The following is a 22,351-nucleotide window of genomic DNA, read 5'->3' on the forward strand; positions in this document are numbered from 1 at the left end:
CATAATTGGCTCGCAGCAGTGTGCGCACAAAACAGCCGACTGCGTCTCCAGTTCACCTTTCCAGGAGAGTAGCTAGCCAGGATGTTGTGTTCATTACCATGGACACAAGCAGACACTTTTCCAATACGTCTCTCATCTTAGTTTAGCTGCGAGATTGTCAGCTGTGTGTCTGCCTGCCGTACTTTGTTTTCCACCAGTGTATTGCAAAGAGAGAGAGAGAGAGAGAGAGAGAGAGAGAGAGAGAGAGAGAGAGAGAGAGAGCTTGTGTGTGTAATGAGGAGCTTGAAGTTAGAAGTAACCTTGTAGCTATGAAAGTATGAGGGCACAGCTTGTCGGTGAATAAATGCTACAATTGGTCAAGAGTAGAGCCAAGCCATGTTGCAGCCTGCTAATTACAGTGAAGGGGTTAATTTCAAAGTTAGCGACTACTTTGGCTTAAGTTTAAACTGGGCTGACCTTTAAGCTGGAACATGTATTCTCCTTAAAGTGGCAAGCCGCTCCTCTGAGTTTTGCTCATCTTTTTCAAAAATATTTCTTTTAACTGATTGGATTATTCAAAAATTCCTATTTCCTATATATAAATGGTTCATTCTCCTGAATCAGATTCATGTAAACCTGGCACATGCTGCAAGCCTGCACACAAATATGTCTAACATATGAGTTTAATTTGCTGCTGAATACAGGAAGCGGTGTGCAATAGTCGGCTGGGTTGGCACTGGGAGCCTTAGCAATCCACTACAGTGACTTATCATCTTTGGGTCAAACTCTGCATCACTTTGTGAGGGAAAACTGCGAGAAACCTTCCAAACTTGCTGCTGTTTTATTTCCGCTGTCATGCTGATTTCTTTTATATACCAAGCAGAGTTTTTTTTCTATACCAAGCACAGTTTTAATTCAAGATTAATTCATTGTCTATTCCCCATACAAGAGCTTCTGCACCGAAATGTATTTGATCCAAAGTTACACGACAATTAGCTATAAAGTCATGTAACGTAAAGAAGAATTCTAAACCGATAAACACATCAAAGAAATGTAAGAATTGTTTGTTTGGAGGGAAAAAAGGAGATCCATACTGTGTTCGTACAATTAGGTGACCGTGTACTTGTAGGCAGGAGAGAAAAAAAGCAGAGGAAACAATGTGTGATAATGATGGAGGGATGGATTGCGAGAGCCGGTCAACGTGCCAGACTCAGCAGGGGTTTACATCACAACGCTGGGTTGAAAGTTAATGAGAGGCCAACTCACAACACAACACATACACACACACACACACACACACACACACACACACGCATGCACACACACGCATGCACACACAAGGGGTCCAAAGTTGAGCCAATCTAAATGATTCAATCAAAAACTAACGTTGCCGTGCAAACACAGCTTTTAAGTCACTGGTGCTGACACGCACACACTCAGATAACACTAATGCACAAAACCATACCCGAAGGCATCACGCACAGAGAAAGTTTGCAAAGAAAGTTATAATAGAGAATGCTAAAACAGAAAAAAGAAGAAAAGTGTGTGCGTGTGTGTGTGTGTGTATGAAGACGGGTGGATAACAGATAAAAACATACAGACAGAGTGAGAGAGGCAGAGCATGTCCTTGTATTCAGATGATCTGTGTGATACTGTATACTGATGTCTGGCCAACCAGTGTGAGTCTCTGCCTGTGTCTTTGTATGTGGCTGACAGTCCAATACCCATTATCATTCATGGCTCATCACACACTCCAATATACGCATCGCATCGCACACACACACACAGCATGGAGACACTGTGTAGTAAGAGACAGCAAGGGTAAAATGACGGCAAGGAGACTCGGGGGGGAACTAGACTAATTTTATTACCCCTCTTTCCTCCCCATCTCTCGTCGTCTCTCCCTCATCTCTTTCAATGCGTCTTTATCTGTCCCTGAGCAGTGGTTGCTTTCTCCATTCGGACTGCCGGGCTGTTGGCAGCATCATGTGTGACATTAAAGGTAACTGAAGGAAACGTGAAAGAAATCATCACTGCGCGTGAGCCTGTATATGTCTATCATTTCTCAAGAATTCAGGGATGTACTACAGATGTTGACTTGTACTGTGTTTTTTCTGCAAACATAGTGAAATCTAGTTCTATCTCTATTTCTTTCTTTTTTTAAAAGTTAGGCCTATTTAGGAGTTAAAGTTTCTCTCTTTTTCTGTGCTATTTTGTTTTTCATATTTTTTCTTTCTTTCTTGGCTCCTAGCCCTTTTAGTTTATCTTGTCTTTTCTCTCCAGACCTGTGCCTGTCCGGATTTCTAAACTTTAACATTTCTGTTGTTTATTTTACTCACTTGAACTACCACCCCCTTCTTTCTGCTTATCAAGTATCAGGTAACATGTGTTCCAGTAATTTGTTCTGAGTACGTATGTAATTGAATAGGATGAACAAATCCAGGGTGGTGTTCATTAAGCTGTTGCATCAGGAGCTCAAAATTCACTTTGTTTAACAGGATTATAAAATCATGTAAAATAAGCAGAAACTGTGATTATTCACTTATGTGTAGCACTTGTGTTGCTTGGTTAATTTGTTTGATTTTGCCCTTGTGACATCTTTCCTGTCTCATAACAGTTGTTTTAAGTGTGACGCACACTTGGGGGTGACTGCATTTCAGAGTTGTGCAGTCTGGGCAGTGGCAAGGAATTATGAGCCAATATGTATCTATACTCTTCAGTATAGTCTTTATATTTTCCCATGTGGTGTGACACAACTGCAAAATGTGTCATGTGATTGTAGTTTACCTTAGTTTCTCATTAATCATCACATCTTTAATTTAAACGTTGGTTGTTTGCTAGTTCTGTGTGAGATGTGTGCTTAGTGGTAACATTCACAATGTCACCTGTACAAACAACAGTTGTTTGCTCACATTTTTTTCTTCTTTGTTTGCAGTTCAGGAGTTACTCCTCCAAGCACGGTTTGAAAACCAGAACCAGAGACTTATGAAATAAACATTTGAGAAGCAACACCTCGGGGTGTGTAGAGTAGCCTTCCAAGGGCAAAGTTCCCTTACGCAGACCTTTTGAGTTAAAGTGAGGATAAAGCGATGAATGTGATAAAAAAGTTGGAAGCACATGCACACACACTACATCATATACAGGTATGCAAACAATACAACTTTGCATTATTATGCTGTTGTTTACAAACGCAAACGGTTGGAATTCTTAGTAAAAGCATGAACGAGCTGAATGTTTGTTTTTCCCTCAAGACCCCAGTCAGCACCAAACTCGAACACTACAGACACCAGAGTTGCATTAAACCGATCACTACAAGGCACCTGATCTTGTTGCTGGTCTTACTGTTTTCAACACAGCTTCATACGGAGGTCAACACCAGGGCTGCAAAGTGTTTTCTTATTAAGAACATTGCAGTCTAACTGTCCTTGTGATTCCTTTTCTAGTGGTGACATTGCACTGCTCTCCCGTTTTCACTCACTTCATGGTCTTTGACTGTTTGAGCACTGAGCAATATTCCTTCTCTCAACCCACCGGAGCCGTGCGCTCTGTCCAGCAGTCCGCTTATCAAGTGCAGCTTGATCCAGGATGGTAAATGGTAAATGGACTTCCGAGTCTGTCAACCATTTAAAAGTGCTATACGCTCTATGTTGTCGTTAACCCTTTCGCACACACACACACACACACACACACACACACACACACACACACACACACACACACACACACATGCATACTCTGATGGCAAAGGCTACCATGCAAGGTGCCACCTGCACATGAGGAGCAACTTGGGGTGAAGTGTTTTGCCCAAGGACACTTCAACATGGAGCTGAGCAGCCGTCGATCTTCTGATTAGAAAATGACCCGCTCTACCTCTGAACCACAGCCACCAACAATGGAGCCATGTCTCTGTAAAGATGTGGGAACAACGGTCACCGGCCTCCCGTTTGCCGGGGGGGATCGTCTCAAGGCTATTTGCCCTACGTGTTCCAGAAGTGAAGACAAAGACAACAAATTATGACAGAAATGTTGTGAAATTCCTGAGCTCTCCAGGCTGCAGCATGTACATGCGGCGCCGCTGGACCAAGGTGTCCCCTAATTACGCTGCATTTGCTGGTGGATGTGGGAGTTGAATGTCCGTGCGGTCTGAGCCAGTGAGTTATGTGTCAGACGTGCAAGCGTGTCTATGTCTCTGTGTGTATGTGCGCGTCTTTCTTGTCGTTAATGATGGCCATGTACGGTAAGTAACATGGCCACAAGCCACATCCATTGTGTCCCCCACTGAGCTGACGGGGAGAGTGTAGGTGGTGTGTGTTTGCTTTGATTCGGCTTTGATCATAGAAATATCCACAGCACACACAGGCGGCTCAAAACAGAACATATTGTCACTCTTGTCGCCAAGGTGAGTGAAAAAGGACTTTATGTCCACCATAATCTGATTTGCTACAGGACGGAAGAAAGGAAAGGAGAGATAGTGTGTTGGTTATACATAACAGTGATCCAGGATTATACATCTATATTGGTACGCATGTATGCAGAAAGGGCTTTACTTTCCAGGATGCTCCCTTAATCAAACCAAGCAGCCTGCAATACAAACCTCTCTGGTGTTTGCAGAGCAGAGCCCGGCAGACTCATACAGTATCACTGATATTGTGGTGTGTACATAATGCACAATTCAAGAGGTGCTATCGCAAGTTATGTTGACTAATAAATCCTTGCAGGGTGATGCTGGTTTGCCAGGAGAATAAATCAGCGTAACCGCTCACAGCAGCAGCAGCAGCAGCATCATGACCGATCAGAGGAGAGTGAGAGAGCGAGCCTTGTCAGATTATATAAACCAAGTCAACGGATACTGATCAGCTGATAGCGCGTTTCTGACTTCAGTGCTCTGCCTGAACTAATGCGGTGCTCCACAAGTTCTCGTCACTCTCCATCCTCACACTTCTTCCTCCGTCGTCGTCTCCACATCTTGTGATCGCGTCGTGACACTCTCAGTTTTGACCTCGCTGCCCGCCTGTCTCATACAGCGTTGAAACATCCTTGTCTGTTTGTGTATGTGTTTGTGATACTGCAGACCAAAACCTGGGTATTCCTGTCAGTTTGATGTGTTGGAGGTTTCCCAGAGTCAGAGAGAAGAAATGATTGAAAGAGGGAGAAAGAGAATGCAGAGGTCGGAAGGAGACGAGGTGAGGACAGATCCTCTGAGGTTTCCTCAGTGAAGGAAGAAAGAGAGAAATTATGTGTCTTTCTTCTGTCCTCATTAATAACCCCATAAGCCTTTTTAATGGCCTTGCTCAGCTCTTTCCCTCTATCTCTCCTCTTCTGCTTTTTCTCATTTTGACCCATCAGCTAAAATGTGCGTTAGTCAAATCACATGTTAAACACCAACAAAAGATGAGTTGGTAACCTTTTTTCTCCCCATCCTCTCCTTATCTTAATTACTTTCTTTTTATATTTCACTTTACACTTTCCTCAAGTTCAGTTTGTCTTTTTATAGCGTGTGGGTCCCTGTTTCAACAGTGCTACTATGGTAACAGCAGGGAAGTGGGTGTTAGCTGTTAATCCTGTTTGGGTGTCATGGTGGTATTGCAATGGCACCCAGTAGGAGAGCTACTCAAGCTCCCGTCCTTTTAATCACACTTCATCAATAAGGATTTGGGAGGTCAAGGGGTAAGAGGCTGGGTTTGGACTCAAATCACTTAATGTTGTCCTTCCATATTCTCCACAGTTCCTCAGTTTCTGCTCAAAGATACATTACGGACTCTTACGTTCTCATAAAGGAACCAGAGATCTCTCGTTGCCATAGTTCCCCACTTCCCCTGCTATTTCTGTGTTCTGAACAACTTCAGGAAAACTTTTTGTCCAGCTCATACACCGTATTACACTGAGAATGAAAAGCATAATGATATATTTCTTTATAAAAAATACTTATTCACTTTATACTTTGTATGTTTTATTGAATAACTTACATCATGTGTTCCCTGCCTACACCCAATGACAGCTGGGATCGGCTCCAGCGCCCCTAAAACAGGATAAGCGGTTTGGATAATAGAATGATATAAAGCTACAAAAAAAATAAAATATCATGGTTTCAGTTATTTCTTTATGTTATATGAATAAATGATTAAACAAAACTAATTGAAGTGGATATTTAGTGCTGCGCTATTCAATATGACTGGATTAACAATATATCAATGTAATATGTGCTATTTGAAAAGGGTTGCTTTTGCAATATTATGACCCTAAATTACCTAAAATAAATAAAAATAATAAATATGTTGCATAGTTCGGTTACTTTAGTTTACATTGGACATTTCTGATTTGAAATAGACATCTGAGGACACATAATAGCCATGTAACGTTACTTGCTGAGGGGAATTGTTATTGATTCCAGCTGCCATTTGAAATAATTGACATATCAGTTCCAGCGCTCTCCATGATATTGTCACACACAACAACACACACATGTCAGGGTTTTCACATTGTATCTCTGTTTCTCCATTTTTCCCCGTGTTGTGCTCCGGTCTCGCTCTACTGGACATTAATAGATAAGAATGATAGAGCAATTCTCAACCCACATCCAAACAAACACACACACACACACACACACACACACACACACACACACACACACACACACACACACACACTCATTCACAGACGGGGGCTTTTCCCGTGCTCTGCGGGGAGATAGACTGGTGTGTTTGGTTCTGATAGGAGCAATACAACCAATTCAACATGGAGAGAGCGCAAGAGGGACAGACACAGAGGGAGAGAGAGGATTAGGCTTTGTCTTCCAGGAGGAAAAACCCACAAGACATGGAAGTTATATTGTTTCTGTTCAGAAGTGAATTAATATTTCCTGGTGCGAAGCTGTGCTGCTGTATTTCTAATGGTTTACACATGCCAGAGAACACACACACATATATATATATATATATATATATATATATATATATATATATATATATATATATATATATATATAATATGCCTTTTAGATATGTAAACGTAATGGTATATGATAGCTCAAGTAGTTTATTCTATTTCCTTCTGTCTATCATTTAAAGTTTAAAATGAAAACCCCACTGCCGTGGCTGTTGGCCCATCCTGCGTCATATCTGAGGAGACCATATGTCGTCACAGTGGGACTCACACACACACACATCTGTGGGCACATACACACTCATGGCATGTTTGATCTCAGTAGGTAAAGGGCTGGAAGGCAAAATCCAGTCCCCTCTCACACAGAGCGCATATCCCACATTGTCACTGTCTGTGTGTGACGGGTTCATGTTGCTGACGTTGTAACTACTGGTTTCAAAATTGGGTTTATTCACTTCAGTCACTTTTACAGAAAGGGTTGTGTGTGTAAGGAACGACATTGAAGAGCACATGGCTGTTTGTTCATGAGTGGCTTTAATATTTTGTATTTATTTGTCCTTGAGTTGTTCTGTGTTTGCACTGTCCATACAATCTACCACCGCCATTGTCACAACATCCTGTATATGCCTTCATCGGGCAAGGATAAGATAAACCACAGACTTTGTCTATTTCTGTGTACTGAATCTGTTTTGTTTTTTTAAACTTTTTTGTTATCGCAAATTGAAATTTGAGACAGTGGCTGTGGGGACAGGGAAGCGCTCCTTGATAATCCAAGTGTGATGCAAGAAAGAAAATCTGAAACGATGCTCACTCCAACTTCATGTCGGGGAATCCTGGGAACCATCTAATTGCAAGTCTCATTTGGCAAACCACTGAGTGAAAAGTCTTTGGTTTGTCATTCAAGGCACATTTAGGTGGCTTCTCAGGAAGTGGATGATTACAGTCCGTATCTGATTGGTTGATCAGGCGAGTGTCTGTGGCACAACGACACCAGTACTGCTCTCTTCATTTATGTGTCTCAGTGATTTCTCTATTACTTCAACCTTTCCAATCATCACACTTTTTTTGTATCTTCCTGTTATGAGGACAGGATAATTGATTGGGAGCACAGAGAACACAGAGGGGAGACATGGGGGAGGCTGGAGGAGAAAAAGAAATGGACAAACAAGGAGAAGAAAGAGATCAAGGAGAGAGGTGGATGTGGACAGAGAAGGGGAAGTAAGATGAGCAAGAGGAGGGGAGGGCAGCGGGTAAAAGAATGTGCGAACAAACACAGCTTCACTTATCTGTCTGCATTTACAGGGAAGGATTGGGATGACAACGACAGATGAGGTCGTGTACAGCTAAATTACACAGTGTTTCATTTCTCATGTTGGCTCATTTCTGACACGTTTGTCCTGTATAAATACGGTATGTCCATTTAAAGACACTGAGCTGTTGCTTGATTGGATGGTTTAACTCATTTCTCTCTATTGAAAGTAATTTATTAAATTCAGTTCTGGGCAGTGTTCTTATTCCGTGTGTATGACTGAATACAAGTTTGCTGTATATTCTTGTAATTCTATACCACCTCTCAGTCAGTCAGTCTGTCTCTCTTCCTTTTAAGTCACAACAGCACGATCAATCCAAGACGCATATTGGATGACTAACACACTCGCATGCCCCGTACCATGAGTCATGCAATGAGTTGCAGAGTATAGTAATCTATCTGTCAGTTTAGCGAGCAGCGACTCTGATCTTGATGTACTGCAGTGATCTGTGTGTTTGTGTGTCACTTCACTTTGTCTTCATCTGTACCTTCGCTTGTGTGTCGTACTGCATGTGCAAAAGTGTAAGCGTGAATGTGTGCACATAGATGAATTTGTGTGTGTGTGTGTGTGTGTGTTTGTTTGTTCGGGGCGGCCATCCAGCATATGTCTTCCTGCGCAGTGAGGCAGGAGAAGTCGTGATAAGTCAACACACACAACACACACACACACACACACACACACACACACACACACACACACACACACACACACACACACACACACACACACACACACACACACACACACACATCAGAATGCAGAACTGAAGAGGTAGAATTTTACACTTGAGACAGAATAAGAAGAGATAATGGGATGTGATTGTTAGCTGATTGGGAAAACAGAGGAGGAAAGTGATCATTCTTTACCCTTTCACCTTGGCTTTTCATTTTCCCTCTCTTTACATACACTATCTTGCTCTTCTTTTCCTCTCTCAAGGGTACCAGTTATCTTCCCCTTCGACACCAACTAGCATTCACACACATGTATGCACACACTCACTAACACACACACACATTGGCTGTCTATATGAGATGATTTATACTCCTGTGTTCTATTCTTTTTAGACCAATTACTCTGTTTCTATCTCTCCTTCTCTTTATCCTCTTTATTCTCTCTAGTTCACCTCCTCTCTGAGTATTGTCCCCTGGGTGTTACACCTCTGTCTGTATACAGACAATATTATCTCCAATATGGGTGTCCTCCCCTATCCATAGGTCAGGTTGACTCCAACTTTGGCTCTATGGATGTAAGACTGGGTTTGCTTGTGTGCTGTGTGATGGACTGGTGGTGAGTGGCTATTTCCCAGCCTTCCTCCCAGTGCATGCTGTAGTAGACCTCAGACCCTGCAACCTAGAACAGATTAAGGGGATGCAAATGAGAAAAGTGAATAAATTAATTGCTAATTTAGAAAAACAATAGAAGCTTGATAGTAGCCCAGTTACTGTCTGTCAGAGACATTTCAGGAGTGAGGATGTTTGTTGACATGTAGACTTAACCTGGAGGTGGACAGATGACAGTTGATGGATTTTGTAAGTGAAAGGGACAGAAACTGATACAGAGTGAAATAAATATCATTTGACACGTTAGCCATGTTTCCATACACACATTTTATGCACATTTTGAAGCATCGCATTGGAAAAGGATTATGGAAACGGAAAAATTCAATAAAGATTTCTTAATTGCTTAACATAGTTTGTATCCACTCTTAAAGGTGGTTTAGTCGAGAAACTAAATGGATTATGGAAAGTAAATTCTGACATAGCAAACATTTTTCTCACATGACTGATGAGCCATTTCTGCTGTCAGAGTCTTCCTAGATATTCCCGTAATCTGCGAATGCTTGTTTTTAAAACATGGCCAATGCGAGCTGACATGAAAGAGCAATTCCTTCACTTTCTCCATATTTCTTTAGTCGATGGTTAGATATGGTTAGATGGCACTTGTTTTGTTGTTTTGCTTCTACTTGGTTTGCTGTTGGATTATAATCATATAGTTAATAACGCCTACTTGTGACCAAAGTACGCTGTAGCCACGTTTATTTGCTCCAACGTGCCTAATTTACAGCAATTTACAGGGACATTTCAAGAATTCAATTTATATCCCCTCAACAATTAAATGGAAACAAAGCCATTGAGATAGCATGTGCCACGTTTCTGTGTGTATTTAGAGAGAGTTGGTGTAGTTAGGATGTGACAGTCTGTCAATGAGATGTGTTAATCTGCATTGTGAGTCCCAGGAGGGTACTGGAAGTTCTCTCGACACACAATTAGCCTTCTGTCTTGCTTTTCCTCTGTCTTTGGGTCTGAACACCCCGAGCCAATCTCAAAGCATTAATGCTGAAAATAAAAAAAAACACAGCCAAACATGCGCATATGTTTTGCACCAGCGTGAGAGGAAATGTCACGGCATCTGTCTATATTTGATGAAACTAAATGCCATGGAAAACACGGAAAGAATTGGCTTGTGAACCATTTTTCATGACCTTGGACACAACAGACTCACAACTACAGGTGATGCTGAACAGCCACACACGGATTGTGTGTCAGGGTTTCCGCCACATGCACAGATTCATTCCACATTGCCTTTCTCTACTATACTGTATATCAACCTCTTCCTTTATTTTTTTCTGTCTTCCCTCCATCCTTTCTTCCATCCCTCATCTGGTAGATGCAGTGCATGTTGCCTGGGAACAGAATTTGTTTGTTTCTCTGTAAACTTTGATACTCAGAATGCAGAAGACAAACAGAGGAAGAACTCCAATGAGTGAATGAGATAAGGCATTTTCTAATCATTTGACCAAAAAGTAATCAGTTACATGAACACACAGTAGTAAAACTCTGGCTGTTGTGCAATTGAGGCACAGCAAATATGCAGCATGTGTGCTGGGAGCATAAAGCACACAGTAGGCTATGGTTGTGTGTGTCCATGGATCTTAATCCACTGTTTAAGGTGATCTATCTTCCTTTACAGGGTCAGAGATTACTGATGACCATAACACAATCAGATTTTCACAAAAGCATGGACTTGTGCAAGTGAAAACCTTAATCAAACATAATCCCAGTTCAGAGGCCCACAGATTGGATTTTAGGTCGGTTAATGAGACTTGTGTTGAGCATATGCTGCTGGCATGTTAATCGCATTTTCCCGATGTGGTTTGGATTCGTTGTCTTTCAGCGACGTCATTCAAAGAGACTCTCAAGAGGCGACATGCGACGTCCAAAGCACAACCACAGCATCTGTGGGTTCCACTGAATTTAAAGCGGTATTAAACTTTTGGTTGAACCGCTGGCTTTTAACTGCAAACATTGTACCTGTTACTTCCTGTACATTCATGCTTTGTTCATGCTTATAGACCTGTTTCTCCATGCAGTGAGAGTGAGTGGAGGGAGAAGAAAACACATTTTTCATTTCCTACTCACAGAGCACAGGGCAACTGACAAAAGATGACTGAAAATATACATCAGGCGTCACAAACATCAAGGTTTAAAATTGCTTTAAGGATCTTTCTCGACAGAAGCTCAGTCATAGGTGTGTACAAAAGAGTGTTCATTCATTTCTCCCACATCAGAAGACTGTCCCAAGTACTGAGACATTGATCTATGGACGCTGTGGAGTTCACATCATACGATAATATGACATTATGAATCTGCAACTCCTCTCTTGAGTATTGTCAGCTTTGATTAAACATCTTTATTTATCTCCATGCTGCAGCAATTAAAACAATAAACAAATAATACAGACCAATCTTTGCTTACTGACCCAAAGCTTAACCCCACAGTTCTATTTAACCGTTATCAAAGGAAAACAATACATAGACAATAATGAAGTTGAATTGATTAACCTTTTATCTGCTGCAGTATTAATTTTGTTGTACATCAACAACCTTTATTTCTGTGACTAAGACAAGACAACTACAAGACGGCATCAACGTCAGAGATGTTAGACTGTGAGATTAGACTAAAATGTAGTTGAAGAAAATAAAAACTGAATTGCTCTTTATTTTCATTGACATACAAAATAAGACGAAATATTACAGACTTTTCAATGAAGCAGTTTTATTTTTTTTACTTTTTATTTTGCATTTTCAACACAACAGAACAATCCGTGACATTTAAATCAACATAATACAATAAATAGTAAATAATCAAAACAGTAATATAAGTATCAATAGTTTAGCTTATAGCGAGTATAAATGCTAACCTTTATATACATTGCACTCAATGAAGCAGTTTTGTGTCCTTTTCTCCGTGTGCTGTACACACAGTTAAAATAAAAAAAATGACAACTCACTGAAACTGTAGGATGGTTCATCCACTGCTAAACTGCATATGTTTTATATACCAAGTATCACATTGCACGTTGTAGATAGCAATGAAAGTTTTATGAGCCCAAAGGGCTGTGCAGAGTGACAGTGACACACTACCGTCTCATATAAGACTCAGTTAAACCCTATCAACTGGTGGTGAGTGGTAAGTAAGTATATGACATTGATCACTGGAGCAGGCACAAACACACAATTTCACACACATAAGCAAGAGCGCACGCTGTCATACAAACGCACACAACACAACACATTGGTATACATGTGCACACACAGACGCACAATAGGAAGTCTGGATGCTGACAGAAGAGTAGTAATTAGGACTATGTGCTGTGGATATTCTCGGTACAATACTGATCAGTGTCATCCGTTGTGTGTGCGTGTGTGTGTGTGAGAGAGAGTGTGTGTGCTGCTGCGGCTGCAGCCCACAGTTTCCATGGTAACGTAGGAACCCATCTTGGTCTCTATGGTAACTTGAAGTTGGTGAGACTGGTTGTTAAGTTTCTCCTCATGTTGGCTAGTGGTTCAGTTCATTGGAAAGGTCGTTTCTGACGACCTCGGTAACATCAGCCGTCACATGATCACGTGGCTGAGTGCAGTCAGATTCTGTCGGCAGCACACTTGTCTTTTCCTAAATCCTTAAAAAAATCTCCTTCCCATCTTTCCTTGTCCTTATGGAAAAGTGATGAGGAAAAGACACAGCATAGTAATGTAATGTAAAGCATAGAGACCTAGCAAAGCACGTTTATTTGTTTAGCACATTTCAACAACAAGGCGATTCAAAGTGCTTCACATAAAAGCATCAGAACCTAAGAAAAGAAGATTTAAAAACAATTAAGAACATTCATTAAAACATTAAAAAACTGTCAAACAGCAAAGAATAGAATAAAAGTTGCAGTGCAGTTTAGGAAATAAAATGCAGTAGTGAATCTGGTTCAATTAAAGGAAACAGAAAACCTAGAAAGCACTGAAGAAATGTCTGAGGTCTGTGAGTAACATTAAGTAAAGTCTAAACGGACAAAAGGTTAAGCCAGTTTATTGAAACCGCTTAATTTGTTCATAATAACTATACTAATCCCTCATTGCACAGAACATAACACTGTGTTTTCTCCTCTAAATAAATTTGAATAATCTGGACATTCATAAAAATCTGTCCCATTGTCTGCCTGCTCGTATTTCTTGCGCTGTCTGACTTCTTTTTAGCGATTAGTACATCAGTTACTCTACTAAATGTATCTTTCCTTCTGCTTCCCCACAGTTGCATCATTAGCCTGCTAATAGGACGTACACTAGCAATGTGCACAGCTCCAGACCCGTGTACTTAGTCTCACTGTGGTTGCTGCATCTGAATAAATCATAACCGGATGATGGTAGTGTGTTACTGTACAGAAATGTTTCCTGTCTAAGCGGGGAAACAAGTCAGTCTTTTGTTTACACAGCTGTAAGGGGTTTAAATGTGCAGTATGATAGGGAATTTCATTTTAAGATTAAATACAAGATAAAGTGCATGAATAGAATATTTTTGCTGTATACATTTTTGAAAAAACATGTTATATTGACTCCTGCTGTTTTTGCAATTTAATGTTTAGTTGGTAAAGTCTGTTCAAGGTGGGTTTTTTTTCGGTTCTTGTTGATCTATTGAAAACGGCATGAAAGGAACCCAGACAAACACACACACACACACACACACACACACACACACACACACACACACACACACACACACACACACACACGGCTACTGTGTGTCCATGTTTTTTTTTTAAACAGCTTAATCGCTAATCCTGTCTTGCAGCACATACACATACACAGAAGGTCATGGCGAATGGAAACATTGTCCGCTGTATAGTAGAATGTCGATACCATAATCTGATTGGCCGAGTTGATGGATAGGCGGTTTGGTTGACCTATCAGAGCTAACTGAATTATTGCTCCCACATACTCACCTTTCTGTCATTCTGTCTGCCTTCTTCTGTCTCTTTAGTCTCTCTCTCTCTCTTTTTCTGTCTCTGTCTCTCTTTCTCTCTCTCTTTAGTCTCTCTCTCTCTTTTTCTGTCTCTCTCTCTCTCTCTATGTGTCTTTCTCTCTCTCTTATCTTTTCTCTCTCTCATCTTTCCAGTCACTAACCAGATTAGTTGGCCCCTTATGGATTTTGCGCTTTATGGGTCTGTATGAACGGAAGGAAAGGAGATAGAGAAGTGCATCTGAGTTGTGTGTGTGTGTGTGTGTGTGTGTGTGTGTGTGTGTGTGTGTGTGTGTGTGTGTGTGTGTGTGTGTGTGTGTGTGTCAGGGTGAGCTGTTCCAACCAGATGTTTTTCTCTTGTTTTATTCTCCTGAGCGCCGCACTGTCTGCCTGTCACCGGCAGATGCACAGCCTGTGTGTGTGTGTGTGTATGTTTGAGAGAGAGAGAGTGATGGAGAGCTTTTGTATATTTGAGAGGAAGGATAAGTGTGTGTGAGTGTGTGCGCATTTTTTAGATTAATTACTTCCGCATAGACTACTAATTCTCACTGTGTGGTGGAGGGTTTGCAATACGAATGATGGCTATGAAAAAATCATTTCTACAGGCTCTGAAACTGACACGTGCACACAGATGGAAAAACGGTATTTAATGTGAAAATCTTGATCTTTATCTTTAAGCTGAATACTTTTGTGCCAATGAAGCAGACTAGATGGACTTGAATTGAAATGAGAGGAGGTTAGCGAGACGAGAGGCAAAACAAGGTGAAGACGGCTTTCTGAACGGCCCATTCAGGTGCAGAATCCCTTGGCCTAAAATCAACTCGCCTTTCAAGTTGCCTGTCTTTCAAACTGTGCAAATCCACCGTATTATAATTCACGTCGTTCCCTCCACCGTCAAGCCTGCTGAGCATTTCTAAGTGTGGGAAAAACACTTCCAAATCATAGCCTGTATGATAATCACATCATTAAGAACAGAATCAAAGCATGATTCTTTTATCAATATCTTGAAAGTGCAATGCGGCGTCAGCTGCTGAGAGGAAGATACTCTGCAAATCCAACTTAAATAAACACCGTTCTAACCCTTAGTTCTTAGAAGTTACAGATGTGACAGTGAACCACAGCTGCTGTGTCAAAACGGCGGCTACTTAGAGTGGATGACTGATTCCCATGGCCCAGAACATGTGGATGCAAGTTGTTTGTTTAGCTGCACCAACGGGAGACACATCAGTCTGACCAGCAAATCTTCATGCAGCCACTGTATATGTTTATTTATAGATATTTTGGAATATAAATAATGTTCTGTTAAAGGACGTTACTAATGCACAGGTGCACGGATTAAAATGTCCGATAAAAGACCATCATTACAATGTTTTATGGGGATTCTTTGCAAACTATGTCAGCTGTAAAGCTTTTGGGAAAATGTGGACACATCCAGAAACTGTGTCCCTTCAGGTTCAGCTGGTTCCTCACAGGGATGGGGCTTTGAGTCTGGAGAGACCTGGTTGGCCTTCTGTCCCAAACCCTTGGCCCTCTGTGAGTGTATGTCCATGGGAAAACAGAGGGAACAGGAGGAGGAGCAGGGACTGAGATGGACGGATGATTGATGGATGGATGGAGCTAAATATATTTGTACTTTTATTATAAACTATTTACCTCAGCGGGACTGGGGATGAAAAAACATGTTTTTGTTTTGTTTACAGCGTCTTAGTTTTTCACCATCTACTTGATCTTATTTCTGTTACAAAACTGAAAGAAGAAATACAAAGCAGATATGATATGATGTTGGTGTATGATGAATTGTTTGTAAGTAGTTGATGGTCAGAAAGTTACACAATTCTTTTTCTGTCTCAAGGCCATTTTAGGCCATTTCCCAGGACCCTCTAAGGCAGAGGTCATCACTATGACAACAATCTCTGAGGAACTCTGTAGTATTTTATGTGTGTGCGTGTGTGTGTGTGTGTGTGTATACATGCACACACGCGTACATTCCTCCTTAGACAGTAGCCTCTTCCGACAGGAAGAGAGCTACTTTGATTAAATAATCCAAATGCTTTGATTGTGTACACGATTACAAGTTAGACAAATAAATGTTCACACATAAATAATCAAACACACACACACACCAGAAGCCACATAAACAGTCAGAGAACGTCTTGTTCCGGCTGATAAACTCAGAGGAGTAAGCGGTCAGCACTGTTGGTACTCATAAATCACATGTAGGTCTTCAGTGTTGTCATGGACATCATTATAAAGTGAATGAATGTGTGTATATCTTAGTGCTTTTGTTTGGCCAGTTGCTCCAACTAGCCTTTAAAGATTTTGAGTAGATGTTTGGTGTTCTCTGATTCAATTGGTGGGTCCCAATATACGGTATCCCGTGAAGAGTATTTACTCACACAAGTGAAACTCAGTTTACCACAGACTTCATGACGAGTGGCCTTTCTTTAATCTCCCTTTCATCTCCTGTCTTCTGATGCGTGTTCTCTGTCATATTGAGTCTCTGCAATGCTGCTGCTCAGACCGATAAATGGACCTGTCTTGTTTGTGTGTCTCTCCAGGAGCGTGTGGAGTATCTGTTCCTCATCATTTTCACCGTGGAGGCATTCTTGAAGGTAATAGCCTACGGCCTGCTTTTCCACCCCAACGCTTACCTGAGGAACGGCTGGAATCTGCTCGACTTCATCATCGTAGTAGTGGGGTGAGTGCACAGTTTGATAGAAGGAATGACAATGATAGCAAGTCTCTGAGAGTAAGAATTCACTGTCTCTTTCCAGGGTTTAGAACAGTATTTTCAAACATCAGCACATCACTGGCAAATGACTCATAGTACCTTTGCTATATTTACTGTCAACAGATGAAACTACAGCCAAGACAATTGGCAGCCTCAATGCCCCAATGCCAGAGATACTCGTAGTGCTAGCGTCTTTCAAAATTAAGATTGTATTTCCCATCAACACCTTTTATTTCTTTAGTAAATACAAGGAAGCTACTGCACTCTTATCTTTGCTGACATGTATTCACTAAAGAGTTGTGGATGACATTTTCTTTGGTTCAGTCTTATTATTTTACATTTACTAATTTACAAATTCAACGTATTTGCAAAATCCAATTAGATGCAAATGCACAATGCAAATTTCAGAGAGGCTGAAAAATCAAAGATATTTTATAGTATATAGTACATATTATAAAATACTACAATTCACAATTAAGTATTTCCATAAAACAATCCTCCTTTGCGGTGAATCTGCATTAAATCCGCAGTAAACTTTGGTCTACAGTGTACTGGTGAGGCCTAAACTGATTAGCTTGTTAGATGCTGATAGCAAAGCTTTGCTCTGTTTTTCTTTATCTGCAACTCAGCAACATAGCCCATCTGCTAAACCCTCTGTGCCTGTGTGCGTTTGTGCATGTGCACGCGTGCTTGTGCGCGCGTGTGTGTGTGTGTGTATCTCCTGCCTGCCAGCTGTGCTTTACGGTGTTGTGTTGGGAAATAGCACAATAGCCAGTGGACCTGACAGTTGCATTAATGCCATGAAAATGGTCTAATTGACCGTTTGTGTGTGGTTGTGAGCGCACAAGATACTGCAAGAAAGCACCCCACAGCCTGAAGAAAGTCTCTGTGAATGCACCAACACACACACACATACTAAGTGAGTCTTGTTCATCGCCAGTCAAGTGTGCACTCACATTAGCCATCACCAACTGAACATGGTTGGCTTCACCCCAAAGGCACACTGCATGTGTGTGTCTTTGGGGTGAAGCCAACCACTCCGGCTGGCATCACGGTGTCAGTGCCCCTGGCATAAACACAACCTTTACCACTCTTATACTGTCTCTCTCGCTCTTGCTCTCTCTCTCTCTCTCTCTCTCTCTCGCTCTCGCTCTCTCTCTTTCTCTCTCGCTCTCGCTCTCTCTGTATCTATTGCAATTATGGCTTTTATTGTGATGCAGCATATTTGAATGTACAATGATACTGTATTGATCCCTTCAAGGAAATTATCTTTTACCTTGCAACCCTGCCAAAGTAAGTTCAGAAGGTCAGATACCTGCTGCAGCTTCAGAATTGGCAGGATTCAGTGTCCGTGCTCTTGCTCAAGGACAGTTTTGGAGAGTTGGTGCTCGCTGTTTTGGAAGATTACATCTCCCAGGGTGTTTAATAATGTCCTCCGTCACAATATAAAAAATTGCACTTTTTTCCCCTTCACGTGGTCAAAATAAACATATACCGGTACTTATTCTATTGAAGTGAACACATTGTCCTTTCCACTTTGACACAAAGTGGAAAGGACAGTTTAGTTTTTTGTGACAGTTTACAATGTTGCCATGTTAGGCATGAGCTGAAACCCAGTAAAACGCAATGTGATGGCAGCAGAATAATGCAGATCTAAAGCATTGGTAATTTGTTCAAAAGGCCCTTAATTCATGTCAAGTTTCCTCCATGATATTAGTCATGATAGTGATCTTTTCCCTAACTTAATTCAAGCTGATTTACTTGCCTAAACCTAACCAGGCGAGAACACACTCATATAAGATGTTGCTGGAAAGTCTCAATTTGTCATTTTCGAAGGCTCTGTGACTTCGACCTATTTTGTCATTTAGATATACTTGTCATTGAAATGACACAGAACGGGGGAGAAAAATCCATTAGTTATGTCAGTAGTATGTATACACTCCCTATATTTCACACACTCAAAGAGGACACACAGATCCAGGGAATGTTCAACTGTGACAGCACTGTATCTCTGTGTGCATGAATGAGTGATTGTCTTTGTACCTGCAAGTGCCCAACTGCCTGTCTGTGTGTGTGTGTGTGTGTGTGTGTGTGTGTGTGTGTGTGTGTCTGTGTGTGTGTGTGTGTGTGTGTGTGTGTGTGTGTGTGTCGATGAGAAGTGACACCGTTCGCTCCCTCTGGAATGTTCACCATATGGGTGAAAGAGCTTTTACCTGGTGCTGAGCAGCCTTGGAGGCACACACACTCTCTTGCACACACACACACACACACACACACACACACACACACACACACACACACACACACACACACACACACACACACACACACACACACACACACACACACACACACACACACACACATGCATGCAACACATGGGCACTTGCACATACACACCAATGCTAGAACCTCCAGTCCTACTGACACATACCTAAAAGTTTATTAGTAAAGGTTCAGTGAGCTAACAGGCTCTCTCTGTGTGTTTGTGTGTGTGTGTGTGTGTGTGTGTGTGTGTGTGTGTGTGTGTGTGTGTGTGTGTGTGTGTGTGTGTGTGTGTGTGTGTGTGTGTGTGCAGAATAGGTGCTAGGTAGACTCTTTTTGCTTGTGCTATTCTCATTCCTCTCATCTCCACGTTTTGTTCCCTGTATCTCAAGTATTGTCAGCACAGTAGAGAACAAATAGCTGTTGGATCTTCACAAAAAAAGAAGAGTTAAGAAAGCTTCAGGAAAACATTTGAATTGAATGTTTTTGAAGAAATTGAGATTGACTGCAATTGTGATATGATTTGCGCTATCAGAGGGAATGATAATATGTACAGTACATCATTATTATCATTTTCATTGAAGAACATACAATGATGGTTTATCGTGATTATGGTTTGATTTCTGCGGGGATATGTACCAAACAAAGTTATTTTGTCTGCAGCATGACAATATTTCATTTGAAATGTAATTTTGACATCAATTTTGCTTGATTAACATTGTGCTTCCTGTGATTTGAAAATTGCAGCAGGCCATATTTTTATAAAATGTAGATTAATTGGGCAGCCCTACCAACATTTTGTTGCACGCAAGAGACGCTGAGATATACAAAAATAAACCTTTTAAAGTAATTTACAAAGCAAAACTCACTGGTTAAACTGGTTCCAGCTTTCAAATTTGAAGATTATTTTTAGATTTAGATTAAATAGTAATTTGAAAACATCTCCTTGGGCTATGGTAACATTTTCACCACTTATTGATAATTTATATATTACACTAAAAAGTTATTTAAAAAAACAATTAATTGGTTAATTGATAATGAACATAATTAGTTGCAGACCTATAGTGCATTTATAATAATAAAACAATGAATTCAGGAGTATTGTGGTGTTTTACTATTAAACCATGCAATTCCTGTTATCTTTCTGAATGTACACAGCTTCTGCTGTCGCGCTACTCTCAGAGGCTCTAATTATCATTTCACACCCCAACACGGCAAAACTTGCTGGGCGAAATGCTGCTGGTGCAAAACTGTGGATCCTTGACGTGCTTTTCATACTCTGTTTCAAAGGAAAGAGAGAGTGAATCGAACTGAGATGGAGGAAATGCAACATGGAGAGGACCAGTGTGAGAGAGAGGGCGATATGTTTTGAGAGGTCTTTTCAAGTGGCCATTTCATCTGTGCTAATTGATAATTCTCCATGACTAACGCGCCGCTGACTGGCCTTTGAGCCGCGCAAGCTGGAAAATGATATTGTATGGTGATTTCTAAAGGATCTCAGAGAGACAGAGAGCAGAGAGAGTGATAAGCTCAGCTGGACAAACATATATTCCAGCTTGTGAGCCACTGACATCTTAAGAGATGTCTGTAATACAATTCAGAGGGGATAACAGTCAACAAAAGGCTACAGCATGAAAACATGTTTAGTCCTTTCATTGAAGATTAGAATTACACTCCGGGACCTGAAAAACAACACAAGACCAGACACAAATGCAAATGTGCCGAAGTGTCCACATACATACAAGAAGCTAACATCTTCCTCTATAAAACAAGGTATTTTACAGAGGATGATCATTGCCATCATTATGCATTCCTCCCTGCTTTAACGGCCAGATATTGCAGCAGAGAGACAGGAAAGGTTGCGTAACATCACATGGCAAAATGTAAATATGTGTTGTATTCAATGTGCTATGAGCGCACACTCTCGTATAAACACATTTTGGAGACATCTCTCTTCAGTCCAGACATGCACATTGTTCTGTTGAGCTGGCTGTCAAATCATTAAAGCCGAGTGTCTCACATTTCCTTATCTGTGAAAGACAGAGGGAACAGATGAAACACTTTCTATTGTTGTGTTGGAGAGCCACCTAATTAAGCTGTTTTATTTGCTCCTGTTGTGGTCTTTCCAGGAAGCACATATGATTGTAAAACAGCCCATATCATTCCATTTGATTTGAAAATGTATCTAAACTACATCACTGTTTTATAAATGATGATAAAGATCATGTAGAGGGTTCAGTTTAGCATTGACAGCAGAGGGAATAGAAAATGTGGCCATAATGACGACAACTGCAGATATCCATCACTCTATAATATGTCTGTGTCTCTTTTATTGTATTCATCTCAGCTATTCTCTTGTATATGGAAACGGGGTGTCAACCCGAAGATGATGGTTATTGAAGTCATTACTTTCTGTCTTGCAGGTTATTCAGTGCGATCTTGGAGCAGGCCACCAAGGGGGACGGGGCCACTCCTATTGGAGGGAAGGCAGCGGGCTTTGATGTCAAGGCTCTGAGGGCATTCAGAGTACTCAGACCCCTCAGACTGGTCTCTGGAGTACCCAGTAAGTACCGAGCGCTGTGGAAGAAAGAAAGAACGAATGAAAAGAAAGACGGAGAAGAAAGAGAGCAGAAAAACGAGGCTCCGAGGCTCAGGTGTGAATGGTGATTGTGTGAGCTGGGGCAGAAATGAACCGCAGATTGGAGCTGATATTGCTACTCGATGCCACACATACATCCACGGTGACACGTAATACACATGCTCACACATAGAGTCCTCTTGTCAGACACTCAGACAGTATGAGCAGTAGATGAGTTGTCTGTCCGCCTGTCTGTGTTAGTGACCACAGAAATCAATAATCCAACAGGCCGGGAGGATCGGATATCGTGGACGAAGGCTTT

General features: G+C 41.2%; 1 protein-coding gene across 1 annotated transcript in view; it reads left to right on the forward strand.

Moving 5' to 3' along the window:
• Window positions 1-22,351, forward strand: part of cacna1c (calcium channel, voltage-dependent, L type, alpha 1C subunit) — a gene marked incomplete at both ends in the record, with an annotated part of 182,224 nt that overhangs the window by 99,514 nt on the left and 60,359 nt on the right. The window contains 2 exons of the mRNA XM_079235729.1: window positions 17,014-17,153; window positions 21,875-22,014. Coding sequence (XP_079091855.1) covers window positions 17,014-17,153; window positions 21,875-22,014 — 280 coding nt within the window. The remainder of the gene's footprint in view (window positions 1-17,013; window positions 17,154-21,874; window positions 22,015-22,351) is intronic.

Source organism: Taurulus bubalis (genome assembly GCF_910589615.1).
Source record: "Taurulus bubalis genome assembly, chromosome: 20".
NCBI classification, from domain to species: Eukaryota; Metazoa; Chordata; class Actinopteri; order Perciformes; family Cottidae; genus Taurulus; species Taurulus bubalis.